The 14,216-nt window shown below is 50.3% G+C and overlaps 5 protein-coding genes across 5 annotated transcripts; 2 read left to right on the top strand and 3 right to left on the bottom strand.

The window, feature by feature from the left end:
* Nucleotides 1-958: 958 nt before the first annotated feature.
* On the top strand, nucleotides 959-2,243 carry CDV56_108769 (Zn(II)2Cys6 transcription factor domain-containing protein; the record flags this gene model as incomplete). The annotated part of the gene is made up of 2 exons (XM_026762388.1): nucleotides 959-1,027; nucleotides 1,143-2,243. 2 exons carry the CDS (start codon nucleotides 959-961, stop codon nucleotides 2,241-2,243), a joined length of 1,170 nt encoding a protein of 389 aa, XP_026616834.1.
* Nucleotides 2,244-2,486: 243 nt separating this feature from the next.
* CDV56_108657 (metal cation transporter MSC2) lies at nucleotides 2,487-7,386 on the bottom strand (the record flags this gene model as incomplete). Its single annotated transcript, XM_026762276.1, has 5 exons — nucleotides 2,487-3,752; nucleotides 4,999-5,461; nucleotides 5,513-5,731; nucleotides 5,785-6,939; nucleotides 6,995-7,386. The coding sequence occupies 5 exons, from the start codon at nucleotides 7,384-7,386 to the stop codon at nucleotides 2,487-2,489; spliced, it is 3,495 nt and encodes a 1,164-aa protein (XP_026616833.1).
* Nucleotides 7,387-8,017: 631 nt separating this feature from the next.
* On the top strand, nucleotides 8,018-9,538 carry CDV56_108604 (chitobiosyldiphosphodolichol beta-1,4 mannosyltransferase; the record flags this gene model as incomplete). The annotated part of the gene is made up of 3 exons (XM_026762223.1): nucleotides 8,018-8,261; nucleotides 8,326-8,462; nucleotides 8,528-9,538. 3 exons carry the CDS (start codon nucleotides 8,018-8,020, stop codon nucleotides 9,536-9,538), a joined length of 1,392 nt encoding a protein of 463 aa, XP_026616832.1.
* Nucleotides 9,539-9,621: 83 nt separating this feature from the next.
* Nucleotides 9,622-12,003, bottom strand: CDV56_108554 (uncharacterized protein; the record flags this gene model as incomplete). Its single annotated transcript, XM_026762173.1, has 5 exons — nucleotides 9,622-9,812; nucleotides 9,874-10,629; nucleotides 10,679-10,868; nucleotides 10,918-11,838; nucleotides 11,896-12,003. 5 exons carry the CDS (start codon nucleotides 12,001-12,003, stop codon nucleotides 9,622-9,624), a joined length of 2,166 nt encoding a protein of 721 aa, XP_026616831.1.
* A 446-nt stretch (nucleotides 12,004-12,449) lies between these two features.
* CDV56_108501 (thiolase family protein) lies at nucleotides 12,450-13,872 on the bottom strand (the record flags this gene model as incomplete). Its single annotated transcript, XM_026762120.1, has 3 exons — nucleotides 12,450-12,650; nucleotides 12,713-13,657; nucleotides 13,717-13,872. 3 exons carry the CDS (start codon nucleotides 13,870-13,872, stop codon nucleotides 12,450-12,452), a joined length of 1,302 nt encoding a protein of 433 aa, XP_026616830.1.
* Nucleotides 13,873-14,216: the final 344 nt, after the last annotated feature.

The raw sequence follows: 14,216 nt of genomic DNA, 5'->3' as shown, positions 1-14,216 counted from the left end.
GGGTTTGTGGAAGCAAAGGAAAAGAAGACGAGAAACGAATGGTCTATATTATGCTGAGAAAGAGAAAAGAGAAGATGAACCCAACAGGAGTCATAATGCAGGTTTCTAGGTGGATGTAATATTTTAGTACCTGTTGATGATGAGTAAATCGTCCATTTGGCATTCATTATTCTTATTAGCCCGGACGGCACCAATATATCCGATCCTGCTAGGATCATGATGCCAATGTCGAGGTGGATCGAGAACAAACGTCGAAACACCTCGCTATCTCATTTGATTGGCGCTCGTCGTCGCGTTCGCTCTCGCTCTCGTTTTCGTCTTCGTTTTGCCCCACTGGAGGAAGCCAGGTCTATCATAACTGACACACGCCTGTGCTCCCTGCTAAGCCGCTCAGATTCTGGCCGCTCCTAGGTCCGTTGTTCCTTGAATCTCAAATGAAACCTACACAGTAGAGGATCTGAACCACAATCAGATACTCGTTCAAGTGAGATATAAGGTTCTTTCCGAGCATAAAGCCATGAACAGCCAGTTTCGAATTCCTACCGCAGTTAGTCCACCATGATTCATGGTCCGGTAGTTGGCGTAGTGGGTACGCGGAGACAGACCCCACCATAGTCCATCGCAGAAAGGGACGATACTGATAAGTCTCCGATACGCCTTCTCTGCCGTATGGCAAGTCGTAGTGATTGGCTAGATATTGAAGAAAGTAGGATCGTAGTCATCGAGAGAAGTGCACCACTGAGGTTTCTTAGAGTACGCAAATGTCGGTGGGTGGTATATCTCACGTGACCATTCGCAGAATTCCACGTGGTTTACCATCTGTTTTGTCCGTCAAATCAACATCATCCATCAGCCATGCACCACCACCGCCGCCGTTGATAGCAGTCCCTAGCTCCCACAGGCTACGGCAGTCCTCTACGGGGATGTATTGGCTTCTTGAAGCTAATGAATCTTGGAGATGCCACCCCGTCGATCCCACACAAAGTCCCGCATGGGCTGTGACCAGTGCAAGAAAAGAAGGGTCAAGGTGAGCCAATCACGTTTTTCTATGTCTTCTGCATTGATATTTCTGCCCTGCATCTTAATTTGGTTGACTCCTCTCTACTGTTATATCCTCCTTTCTCTTCTAACAAGCAAAGTAGTGTGATGAGACTGGTCCCCCATGTGCAAACTGCATCGCTAGAGAGCTGAGCTGCTCCTACTTCAACACCCCGAAATCACGTAGTTTAGCAAATACGACATCTGCGAGTCCTTTGTCCATTACTTCTCCCTGTGAGGGACGGGTTATTGAAACTCTCAGCCGGCCCTTCAATTCCGGAACCTCAAGCCTGGCCAAGGATTCCAACTTGCGAGAGCTGGAGCTCATGCACAAATTCTCCACTGAAACGTACCTGAGCCTCTCGAATAAACCGACAGACTACCATGTCTGGCAAATGGTCATTCCCCGCAAAGCTCTCGAATATGACTTTCTTTTGAATGGGGTTCTTGCGGTTGCTGCTTTGCATATAGCTTCAACGCTCAAGCAGCCAGATGCACTGACCTATATTGACACGGCCCTGGAGTACCACAATCGTGCTTTTGCGCCATACCGACAAGCTATAGATAACTTAACCCCTATGAATTGTGATGCTGTATTCGCCCACTCCGTGCTCACTACGGTCATTGGTATAGCTTTACCCCGGCTGACTGCGCAGCGCGACGAGAGTTCAGGCATTACTGAAAATATCGTTGTGGTCTTCGAGCTATTGCAAGGCGTAAGCAAAATTTTCAACATCAGCCGCCCTTGGCTTACAATGCAGCTATTTACCCCGCAAGATCACTCCAACAAAGTGACGACGTCAAAACTAGACAGCGAAACGGAGCGCGCTTTGAACCGACTAGCCGCGTTGAACGATGATATTGTGGCTACTGTGGACCCTGAACAGTATCTTATAGTGAAGGACGCTATCTCTCTCCTCCACGATTGCTTTACTCGATATGCTACCTACATGGATGCGGCATCCGTACTCAGGTGGCTCGCAGTAGCGAGCAAGGAATTTGCCCACGCCCTAAGATGTCGGAAACCCTTCCCCTTGATGGTGCTTATGTACTGGGGCGTTCTTCTTGGCGAACTCCATGGGACACGGTGGTGGGCGAAAAATTCGGGTACGGCTCTGGTTTCTGAACTCTTGGCTGCTCTGCAACCCGGAGATATCCGTTGGGAGGAGGCTCGGCTATGGCCCAAGCATAAAATGGGTCTATGATCTGTTCCAAGATTGATTGACTTCAATCCTCCTAAGGGCCTGCCCAATGCGCTTGCTTGTCCCTCATGACCAATCAACGGAGCCAGCCAACGTCACGAATAAGTGTCTAAGCAGAAGATGTTCAATTGGATTAACACGCAGCATTATAAACAAAATTTCAACTAGTCTTGGACAATTGCGAAGCGAGCCGCTCCGTGCGCACTCCTTTGAATACAAGATAGCTTGGAACAACATTCAGGGACACTAAAGCTTCGCCAACCTCTTTGCCGTGTTCTCATAGATCTCCTGGATCCTCGCTGAATTGAGCTTGTCAACGTCATGCTTACACGCAGCCAAGCTCAATGGCCCAGCCATCTGCTTTAGCCAATACGATTTGCCACAGTCAAACGACCAGTTACGTGTACCGACTCTAACCAGATCAGCCAGGAGCGATTGCGGGGCGTTTTGGTCTTGTGTGAATGTGACCGTGGGCAACTCTTTCTGAATCGACGGAGGAGCGTTGGACTCTGCGAGCCGCAAGAAGTCGTCAAAAGTGAGCGGCACGTAAAGTTGAGCTCCGAGATGAACAATTCCCTGAGTCCTCGCCGCCGCATGCAGGAGACAGCCATTCGCGACAAAATCGACGGGGATCTCGTCTAGGATATTTGCACCTGTCTCGTAACCCTGGGTGGCGTGCCAAACATGTGTTCCCCCGCGATCCGCAAAGAACAGACTGGCGAATTTATTCATCGGCGTGGAGTTGATGGGCCCATACAGAGGATACGGATCCCGGATTGCCGCGCCGAAAATGGTTGGGCGGACAAGCAGCAGAGGTAGAAGAGGGTATCTCTTCAACAACAGCCGTTCCATGAGGTATTTTGCATGAGTATACGATGAAGAAAACCGAGCGGTGTGAGGAGATTTGCCTGTTGACATAATGGCCGCGAGCTCATCCTCTGGATCTGCGTCGGAGATGGAATACAGCCGCTCTCCGACGTGACCATCAGGTAAGAAGCTGCTCACATACGCCGTCGAGATCTGAACAAACAGCTTCAATCGTCTGAAACGTGAAATGACCTTTGCAAGTTCAAGGGAAGGGAGGCAGTTGTTCTCGATCGCTTCCACGATGCCTGCATCGAGCGTGATCCTGGCTGCCGTATGAATAACAAGAGTGACCTCTTCACGCAATCGCCTCAAATCGGCATCTCCAATACCAAAGTCCGTCTTCTTGATGTCTCCAACGACAAAATGCACTTTTCCGGAGTCAAGAATGGCCTGAGTCTGTTTCGGCATGAGTCTCCGCCATTTTTCAACGGCGGTGTCGGCCGATCCGCGGATCAAGACGAAGATCTTCTGGGTAGGAAGCTGCAGTGCCAATTTGTAAAGAAGACATCCTCCCAGTGATCCGGTACTGCCCGTGAGGAAGACAGAGTGTGTCGTGAAGCACTTCGCATACCCATTTCTCAGGATCTCGTTATCTGCCGTTGGGGCTGACATTTCTAACACCGGGGAAACCTGTCCGGATGGCGTCTGAAGCGATTATCATCGACCGAGTCCTGGAAATGTTGTATCGCGAAGCTGCAAAGCTACAAATATAAGTTGACTGAGTTGATCATGATGACCTTACACCGCGGTTCTGCACTTCCTCTTTGTGCAGTTTGCATATGATTTCACGCATATTTCAGCTCTTTCCGAGTCGGCGCTGTAACACAACCTAGACAGATGTGACCTTTGTTTTCCACTCAAACGCCAATAGAGATATTGAATACCAGATTCTGGGTCTGTCTCTGCGTCAATTGGTTCCTGAAAGCTGTCATCCCCGAGGACATCTTTTGCGTTCATCCGACATGCTGGATACCAAACTTCAGTCCCTCAAGTGTGTCAACATGTGCAGCCGACGATATGCGTCTTGTACGACCTTGGTAATCTTCTTCGTTCCACAGGCTTGTTCCCCGCGTCGAGTGCATGCTTTGAAGTCCGTCAACCACTTTAGTGTAGTGCTCTGCGGCATCGAGACGTGGCGATTTTCTCAATAGACTTTTTGACTGCTACGAAGAAAGTGACGTGGCACAGATGTCACACATGGTGGCATTGTGGTGGTGGGACGTCCAGAGAAACATCCCTTAGACGCTCGACACCGAGGTGGATATGTTTTTCACACTTGAAACGTCGGTTATGACCACGTTCAGTCAAAACCGACCGATATACTTAAATGAGGTTGTTACACGGTCACTAATCAATTGAATTGTATACATGTCATGTACATTCGATCGACTTCCGTGTATGCAGTCATAAATAGTACAAAAAGGTATTTGCATGTGTTCAAAGCTCCGCAGTGAGCTCTATGTTATGTCAAGATATACAGAAATGACGGCTGCAATCAGGGGCTTTTGTTGCCCCCTCCGCACCAGCAGCGCCCATCGCCCTCTCGCTCGACCTGGACAAGGATGTCCATGTCCTTTTCTCGGAGGTAGTTGACCGTCCGTTGTCGCACATCCTCTAAGTCGGCTCCGCGAGACGCGATGACATGAATTACCCCGAGGACGTTTGCTTTGTGTTTCTCATGAGAATGATCGTGGTCATGATGGTGATCGTGATCGTGGTTGTGGTTGTGGTTGTGGCCGTGGCCATGGCCATGGCTGTGACTGTGATTGTGACTATGACTATGACTATGACTATGACCATGACCATGACCATGGTCATGATCATGATCGTGGTCATGTCCCGAGGCGGCTCCTGTATCGTCTAACCAGAACTTGGGCACTGTGTACCCCACAACTCCTCGTAGAGAGCTGACACCGGCCAACGTTTCACGGACATTGTATTCAATGTCGGCGGGAAGGGCGAGCAATAGGGTCTTAGCAGTACTGCTGACTAGTGGGACTGCCGAGGCAAAGATCAAAATGGCAATCATACATGAGGCGATAGGGTCATATCCTGCCCAGCCAGAGAAGTGCACAAGAATGGTGGATATCACAACCGCCACGGAGCCGAGAGTGTCGGCTAGAATGTGGAGGAAGATACCGTGCATATTCTCATTTCCATGTGAGTGTGAGTGACCATGATGATGGCCCCCATGATCGTGACCGTGTGCGTGGCCATGGTCGAATGCCATAATACCGACAAGATTCACGAGCAGGCCAGCAACGCTGACAGCCAACAATTCGCCCAGTCGTTGCATCTGACTTCCGGAGGAAAGTCGCTCCACAGCTTCGTAAATGATCTCAATACTTATGATCCTGGGTGATTGTCAGGTTTAAGCTTCAAAGAAAGGTGGATCCAAATCGTACATGAGAAAAATACCATTGGCAAATCCGGAAAGAGTATCAACCTTTCCATAGCCATAAGGAAACCGAGCACTTGGTGGCCACTTGCTCATAACGGCAGCACAGAGGCCGACAACAAGTGCAAGGCAATCGAAGAACATGTGTATGCTGTCACTGAGCAGCCCCAGGGACCCGGTGACGAAGCCGTAAGATAACTGAACCAACATAAAGGTGAAATTCAAGCTATAAATGCCATCAGTCGTCACTCCTAAATGCAAAGAGGCGCACATGCATACCTCATGAAGTAGAATATACGGCGAGAATCGCTTTCTTTGAGGATACTGTACAACAGGGGGTAAGGCTCGCTGTAGCGAAGAAGGATCTTGGTCACCCGACTGGCACCAGCCGCTGAGTGGCCATGATGATGATGAGGATGGCGCTCAAGGCGTAGTTGGCGGTCATCAAATCGAGCGGCGAAGAACGACACCGCCGCCAGCGTGCACCGCGATGCATAGACCACCCAATTATCGGCAGCTACAGGTGGCGGAGATAGAAACCCTGCTGCAGCAATACCTGTAGCGAAACCCCATTTGTGCAGCGAGCGCAGATTGGCCGGGTTTGAAAAGAGTAAGGATGTTGCGTAGCTACCGGCTGTTGCCAGAAGGTACATCGCATCCAATGCCGAGAGGGAAGGGATACCGAAGAGGACGAAGCTGACTAGCCCAAGAACGAGCCCGAGTATCAAGGTCAACATACCATCATCCGGCGAGAAGACAGATAATGAGCCCAAATTCCGGATTACTGAAGTGCCCGGTTGTGAGGAAGCGGAGATGCCAAAACCGGACCCCCGAGAGGAATTTGACTGACCGACTGCAAATGGGGGAGGAATGACGAAAACAGACAATAACAAGGAGAGATAGCCGAAGAACGGCTTCGAGTCCTGGGAGCCAACCAAACCGAAAAAGCTCAACATCAGGATTATAAGTATCAGAGCAATTGTGATTTTCTTGTGGACCAGCTTTTCGTGAGCGTCGCTGCCAGCAGCGCGGCCTTTGACAAGAGCAGGCAACCCAGATGCTGCTGCGAGAAGTAAACTCAACGCGACAAGAAACCCACTAACTTTGAGCGCCGCATATATAGGCAGCGCGATCGAGCATATGCGAGCAAGCGCTACACCTACGACATCTGTCCTCAAATATGGAACTTTGACCATGGATTTGTTCCCATCCCGTGAAGACCATTGGAGTTGTCCGACTCCCGTCATGACCATAGTGACAGCTGTCAGACTGCAGGTTCTCAGTACCGCCTGATCCAGGCTCCCACCGGCGAATGTTTTCGGGTCAGTGTTGTCCTTAGTGGGGATAGCTGAGTTCCAATGCGCATATTGCTTGTAGTACCACGATAAGGCGATCCAAGGTAGAGCGATCAGCAGTCCTGAGAAGAGTTCGTGGCTAGAAGAATAAATGTCACTCATTTGATCCGTCGTTTCTTATCAGGATCACTCACTTGCTGCTGGATGCAAAATCGGTCGAAACCACAGAAACATCACGCGCGCGCAATTCTGTAGCATCTTCTGTCTTTTCAATTGGATGATGATGCGCTGAATCTGCATGGTTGCAGCTCCCTGAGTGGTTGGAAGCAGCGTGCGAGTGCGAATGGTGGTGATTGTGCGATGTTGACCCTAACGCAAAGCCATTGGGTGAAGTTGCGTCTATAGAAGGCAGGTTCGGTTGCATTGGAGTCGCATAACCATTCAAAGAAGACAGCGACTGGCCTACTGATGGTTGCGTCCAACGCTTTGAGCGAGAGTGGCCATGACCGCGGGAGTGTCCGAATCCATTTCCTTGAGGTGCGGGGAAGTTTGTATCCACACTGGACACGGGAGCCCCCGTTGACATGGTATTGATTTTTCGATTTGTTTTGTGTCAATTGGCAAGTGAATGTAATGGCGACGAGGGGGGCAGAAGGCGAAGAGGCCAAGACGTTCGACGGGGTCGTCGCGGCCAAGATCGGGGAGGGATAGGGAGCTTAGCAGCTCTGAGGGGACAGTCGGTCAGGGAATTGAGATAGGGAACCCGGCATCTCGCCAAAAGAACGCGCGCAATCACCGATTAAAAAGAGGAGCAATAGTTGCCCGAAGAGGCTGTCTTATAGAAACCAAACTTTGAATTGAGCGATCCTCTGCAAGCTGCTGGTGATAACGCCTGGGCAAGGGGCACACGTGATACGCGCCAAGATTCCCTTATCTCTCCGGTCGACTGCCGTTCTGGGAAAGGTTTGGAGCCATGGATGAGCCTGAGGTGTCCACGAAGTGATCCCGATTATTATGTGCTCCGCACAGCTGGTAGCGCAACGTAATAGCTTCGAAGCTTTGAGCCTCTGTCATTCGCATTGTACTCATAAGTGGGTTTCTTTTGGCCAGCCATTTGCGATAAGGGTTTATCAATCTTTGTTTATTCGACCTTTTTTAAACACAATGGTTCCGCCTTAGACTGTATGATTATTTCGCCGACAGCACACCTCACCATCATGATTGAATCCCTCATCAGCGTCGTCTTCTACATCTCCACAGCGGTGACACTATTACTGTTCCTACTTCCTTCAAGATACGTTCCGAGACGGTCCGGCAGTACAAACAAGGATGCTTTCAATGCGCCCAAAACGACGACGCAGATTCTGGTTCTCGGCGACATCGGCCGCAGCCCGCGCATGCAGTACCATGCTCTGAGTATCGCGAGGGGAGGAGGCCAGGTGGACATAATCGGTTACAATGGTACTGCTCAATCAGATTTTTGAATCGCGAATGATCGCATGGCTGATGTTCCTTTATCATACAGAATCAGAAGTGCATCCCGACATCTCGTCCAATCCTAGAATATCCATCACCGCCCTTCCGCCGCACCCGACCTTCCTGCAAACAAGTAATAAGCTCCTCTTTCTGCTCTTTGGTCCGCTCAAAGTAGCCTTCCAGATTGTATGTCTTTGGTGGGCTCTGGCATACCGCACAGAGCCCGCTCAATGGCTACTCGTTCAGGTCAGCCTCCGCCCCGCCCAAGAGCCTCTTCTGCTGTGCCGTATCGTCTTGCTAAAGTTGGCCCAATGCAGAACCCGCCTTCCATACCTACGTTGGCAATTGCATCCATGGTATCTTTCCTCCGGCATACCAAGTTGATTATCGACTGGCATAACTTTGGGTACACCATTTTGGCGCTCAAACTTGGGGATAGACACCCACTTGTGCGATTTTCCAGATGGTATGAGAAGAGCTTCTGTAGATACGCCACAGCGCACTTCTGTGTTACAGAAGCCATGGCTTCCGTTTTGAAGTGCGATTTTCGCCTCACAGCCCCCTTACTGCCCTTGCATGACCGGCCAGCAAGTCATTTTCAGCCCATCTTGGATGAAAGCGAGCGGAAGAGTTTCCTCGAGTCTTTGCCAGAAACAGCCTCGGTGCAGCACCTGCTCCAGGCCGGGTCCCTCCGTGTACTAGTCAGTTCGACATCCTGGACAGCCGACGAAGACTTCTCGTTACTCATTGACGCACTCTGCCGGTATTCGAACCTGGCAACGACCAGCAAGCCTGGATTACCCCCTGTTCTGGCCATTATTACTGGGAAGGGGCCTCAGAAGGAAATGTACCTGAAGCAAATATCAAGGCTTCAAGAGGCGGGCAAGCTCGCCAAGGTCACAATCCGCACCACATGGTTAACCACAGGCAACTATGCACGCCTTCTGGCGTCTGCTTCACTGGGAATCAGCCTACACACCAGTAGCAGTGGTGTCGATCTGCCCATGAAAGTGGTTGACATGTTCGGTGCCGGATTACCCGTGCTTGGCTGGAATCGTTTTCAAGCCTGGCCTGAGCTAGTAACCGAAGGTGTAAACGGTATGGGTTTTGGAAGCTCCAGTGAGCTCCTAGACCACCTTGTTGATCTGTTTGAGAACCCAAGTAAGCTCGAGAAGATCCGTACTGGTGCTCGCAAAGAGAGTGATCGTCGTTGGAATGACGAATGGGATCCTATAGCTGGCAAACTTTTAGGCCTCGCATAAAGCGCCCATGACTTCCATCGGGGTCCATATAAATCAGCCTTCTTCGCTTCTTCGTAGCTTGAGTTTCATCTGGATGTAGGTTTTCAGGCACGAAACTTGCCATCACAGTATATGCACGTATCAAACAAGTTAGAGAGTTTCTCATAAGCGCGTTGGAGTTCGGTCCCGTGAAGCTGAGCGAGGACATCTTCATCGAGATATTCGGTGCCGCAATCGGAGCAAAACTTGGATACTCCCGGCTCTTGAATACAGAAGAACGAGAGATTGCAACGAACTATGCAAGACAATCAGTTTAATTGTGCTTCACCGTTGGCGAATAGCTTTCATGGGCTTACCGAATAGATGACCACCCGCACACTGTCCTTCCTGAGCTGAATACCAAGCTATCCCAGCTTGGCATATATCGCACCTCTCAAATATGTGCCCACCAGCCCCGTCGAGCTGCTCTACAGATTTTGATTCGAGTTTGTTCCCAGGCGACGAACATTTTGTTATCTCCTCGGTCAAATCAACTCCGGTAGCGGTGGCAAGCCACTCGAAGACTTTCCTAGCTTGTAAGAGTAGAGATTCATCCTGAGATTCCACAAGAGCACAACAGGCAGCCGTGTACACGAGTTTCTGGTACCAAGGGTTTCTGTCATCATAGTCCAGGGAATACAATGTGAAGCGCAGCACCACCTCGCGTCTCAGGCGCAAGAAGTCTGACGTGAATTCTGGCAAGTCACGAAGGACCGACGGAGTATGTTGTTGCTGATGTAGGTTTGCCCTGGAGAGAACAATAATGGTGCGCTCCTGCGAGCCAGTGCGGTACTCAATCATGTCTCCGGGGTGAAGAGTAAATGCGACTGCAGCAAGTCCATCGTAGGCTGTTAGTCCCCAAATTCTGCCGATCGCTAATCCTCCAAGATCATGGTCAATATCGAATCTCTCTCGCATAGCATCAAACTGGGCTTTCCACGGCGGCGGCGAGAGCGTGCCGTCATCCCGGGCATCGGTGAAATCAATGAATTCCTTGGCTGCGGCATGACCCCCGGATGTGCCCAAATGAAGTGAGGATAGCCTGGACTCATCATCACGTGCAACCGTCATGGCTATGTGCTATTAGTAAAGCGGATTGAACTGTAGGAGTGTGCGGCCTACCACTGATAGATTCCCAATGCCTTGCTTCCGTTTTCTCAACGGCGGTGTTGGTGTTGTCAAGCAGGGGATATTCTCTTGTTCGAACTTTTCCAGATGATGTCTCTGTGCCCTCATATACGGCGCGAGGGAGGCTTACAACCAGAAGCGCTCCCACTGTACTCACAGCTAGGCCGATTTCCCCAGACTCTGCCTGAATATATGTGAGTTCAAGGCATAACTAATGTTACTCGGATTCTTACCGCTTGAAACCACTCAAGAGGGCCGCGGTAGATGCGTTCGCCAGCATCTTTCCTTGATAGATCTATGTTCTCCGAAGCGGTTGCCTGCAAGTTCCAGCGAGAAGGAGTTTCTGACTCTTGGTCATCTCGGCGTAGGTTTACATCTAGCCTAATCACCTTGAGTTTGGTACCATAAGTGACGGCTGCATTTCCTATCGCAGGACAAACGTCCGGTGCTATCTCATCTTGCTTGAGGAGCCAGGGGCCACATGACAGGCCCGAGATCCTCATTTTCGACTTCAAGGATGTAGCCAGAATCGAGCCAGACTGGACAATAGGATATTTTGCCTCGGGATCATGCACTGAGCTGATGGAGATTATATCGAAGGAATAAGAAGAGAGGGCCAAACCAGCTTCTGTTCTCCAAACATGCAGGAAAATCAAATCGTTGTCGTCATTGGCGACTGTAAGTATTTGAAAGCCCCATCGGCTTTCGGCTCCAGGGACGGAATGGTTTTTGCCCTGCGGTATCTTTAAGGGCGGACACCACGCGAATTGCCTTATGTTGGTTTTCCTCAATCGCGGACCCTCGTCGTGAATGAAAGAGTTGAAATGTGCCGCTAAGGCATTGTTGACAATGGCAACTCGAATCCATTTTCCATCAACAATTTGATAGAAGGATAGTAACAAGTTGGAAGTCAGCACTGCAAGTGTACATCGCCTATGTTTGGCGAGTCCTGGTGGTGACCAGGACAGACCGACCACTGAGCTTTGCGAGAGTTCAGCCCCAATGGAGAAATCATCCCGGTTGTGAGGGAAAACCGTGGGCCACTCTCTGTTTGTGAACAAATTGGCGCGAAAACGCGTGATATGCCATTTTGGTTCGCTTTTTGGACGATCAGAGCCACTTTCCTCTTTGTCCTGCGTAGGTTTCCTCGGCGTCTATTTGAAATGAGCCTTGTTCAAGAAGCGCATAGTTGAAGTGGTGACGGAGCATACTAGGATCTGAACATATTCACCCGCGGCCAGAGCAATCTCGCCATCTGCTGACCAGGCAAGGCAATTGTAGCAGGAAGGAGAAACGGTTAGCTCGACCTGATCAAACATCGCTATCGGGATCCGGAACGAGGAAGCTGTCCGTCAAGACATATACAAGGGTAGCGAAGCGAGCCTTGACGGACTAAAGTAGTGTAATCAATCTCGCTATTTTTGAAGCATTGGTCACTGCAGTAACGTCAAAACAATAGGTAGCTAAGGTAGTATGCATTGTTTTATTTCAACTATCTCGGGTTTAGCACCTATCAGGTGGAGGGTGTGCCTTACTGCTTTCGGTAAGCGTGCTGAGCTGTCACGTGACAAAGTTACCAACTGTGCTGACAAAACTGCTACATGATTCATCTCAATTCTCAATTCTCATTCATATATATACAATCATAGCATGCTAAGGAAAGACTGGCAGAGCGTGGGTATAATCATGGCAGTGTCGCTTTTGAGGTGACCAAGAAATTTGTGAACACGGGGACGGATAGAAACGTTGATCACCGGCCTCTGGCTCAGTCGACCCGATCAAGCTTCTGAACGACCATTGCAGTTGCAGCACCACCACCGTTACAGATGGCAGCAACACCATACTCGCCAGGTTGCAATTGATGGAGAAGAGTGACCAAAATACGAGAGCCAGAGCTTCCCAGGGCGTGTCCCAGGGAAATGGCTCCTCCAAGAGGGTTGACCCTAGCATTCTGCAGACCGAGAATCTAAGAAGTAGTTAGCAAGGGGACAGAATCCTACAAGGTTCTATCAATGCATTCAGCCTCACCTTCTCGTTAGCCTTGATGACAGCAGCGAAAGCCTCATTGAACTCCCAAACAGCAACCTGATCCTTAGTGATACCTGCCCGCTCGAGGGCGATGGGAACAGCCTTGGCTGGGGCCACGGGGAAATCCACAGGATCGATGGCGGCATCTGCGGTAGAGACGATGCGTGCAAGAGCCCGATTACCCTGAGCAAACTCACGCGCGATAGCTTTGCTGCCCAGGACGAGCGCCGAGGCACCATCATTCATGGTAGAAGCATTGCCAGCGGTCACTGTGCCCGTGCCATCCCTCAAGAATGCTGGTTTCAACGTGGACATCTTATCAATTCGAAGATTCTCGTAGCCCTCATCGCGTTCAATGACTGTCTCTCCCTTCTTGCCCTTGACGGTAACAGGCGCGATCTCCTCGGCGAATTTATTCTCCTTCCATGCTGCTTGCGCGCGCTGATACGACTGGATGGCATATTGATCTTGTTCCTCACGCGAGATCTCATACTTCTTAGCCGTAGTTTCAGCGCAGATACCCATGTGGAACTGGTTGTAGACATCCCACAGGCCATCCTGGATCAACCCATCTTGTAACTTGATTTCTCCGAAGGGTGGCAATTGGGTGGATCGAGGCAAATAGTAGGGCACGCGGGACATGTTCTCCATACCACCAGCAACCTGGGCCTCCGCGAGACCGAGTTGAATATTTTGAGCGGCGAGGGCCACGGCTTTGAGGCCGGATGCGCACACTTTGTTTACCGTCATTGATTCCACCGTTGGAGAGAGTCCGGCGAACATGGAGGCCTGACGAGCCGGCGCTTGACCAACTGCACCCTGAAGAACATTTCCCATGTACACATCGGTAATCTTCTCAACAGGAACGCCAGATTTGCTCACGGCGGACTTGATAGCAACTGCACCCAACTCGGGAGCGGATACCGAAACAAACGAGCCGTTAAACTAGATGAGACGTCAGTTATTAAAGACAACGAGGAGGGGCGATTTGAAAATAGCTTTACCTTAGCAGTAGGTGTTCGAGCACCACTGAGAATGTAAGCCTCCTGAATCTCCTGGAAAGCTGAACGAGCGGCACTGAAGTTTCGTCGAGATGCGGGGAATGCGGCGCGCTTGGTGAGGAGACGGGCTGCCAACCCAGTTGTTGTTTGAATCGCCATCGTGATGGAGCAGATATGTTATACAGTGATTGTGAGGGGGTTCAAAAACTGGACAACGAGAGAATGACTATAATATGAGGAGATGAAAGTAGATGAAGCGGAAATGATCTGTTGGCTTATTGCAACTCGCCTCGGTCTCCTCCCAGTTCTCCGCCAGGCATTCCGCATGTAGCCGCACTCCCGCATGGACCGAGGCTGTTTGGACAGTGCTTTTATCACATGACATCACATGATCCATTCGTGCTCACATGACTTAAACTCACATGATGTCCTGACTACTCAGCAGTGGCGTTCTAAGCTATACCATAGAAAGTCAGTTTATCCATCTGGTAAGTTTTACCGAT

This window comes from Aspergillus thermomutatus (assembly GCF_002237265.1).
Source record: "Aspergillus thermomutatus strain HMR AF 39 chromosome Unknown NODE_34, whole genome shotgun sequence".
NCBI classification, from domain to species: domain Eukaryota; kingdom Fungi; phylum Ascomycota; class Eurotiomycetes; order Eurotiales; family Aspergillaceae; genus Aspergillus; species Aspergillus thermomutatus.
The sequence above is the reverse complement of the archived record's forward strand: the minus strand, read 5'-3'. Positions and strand labels throughout refer to the sequence as shown.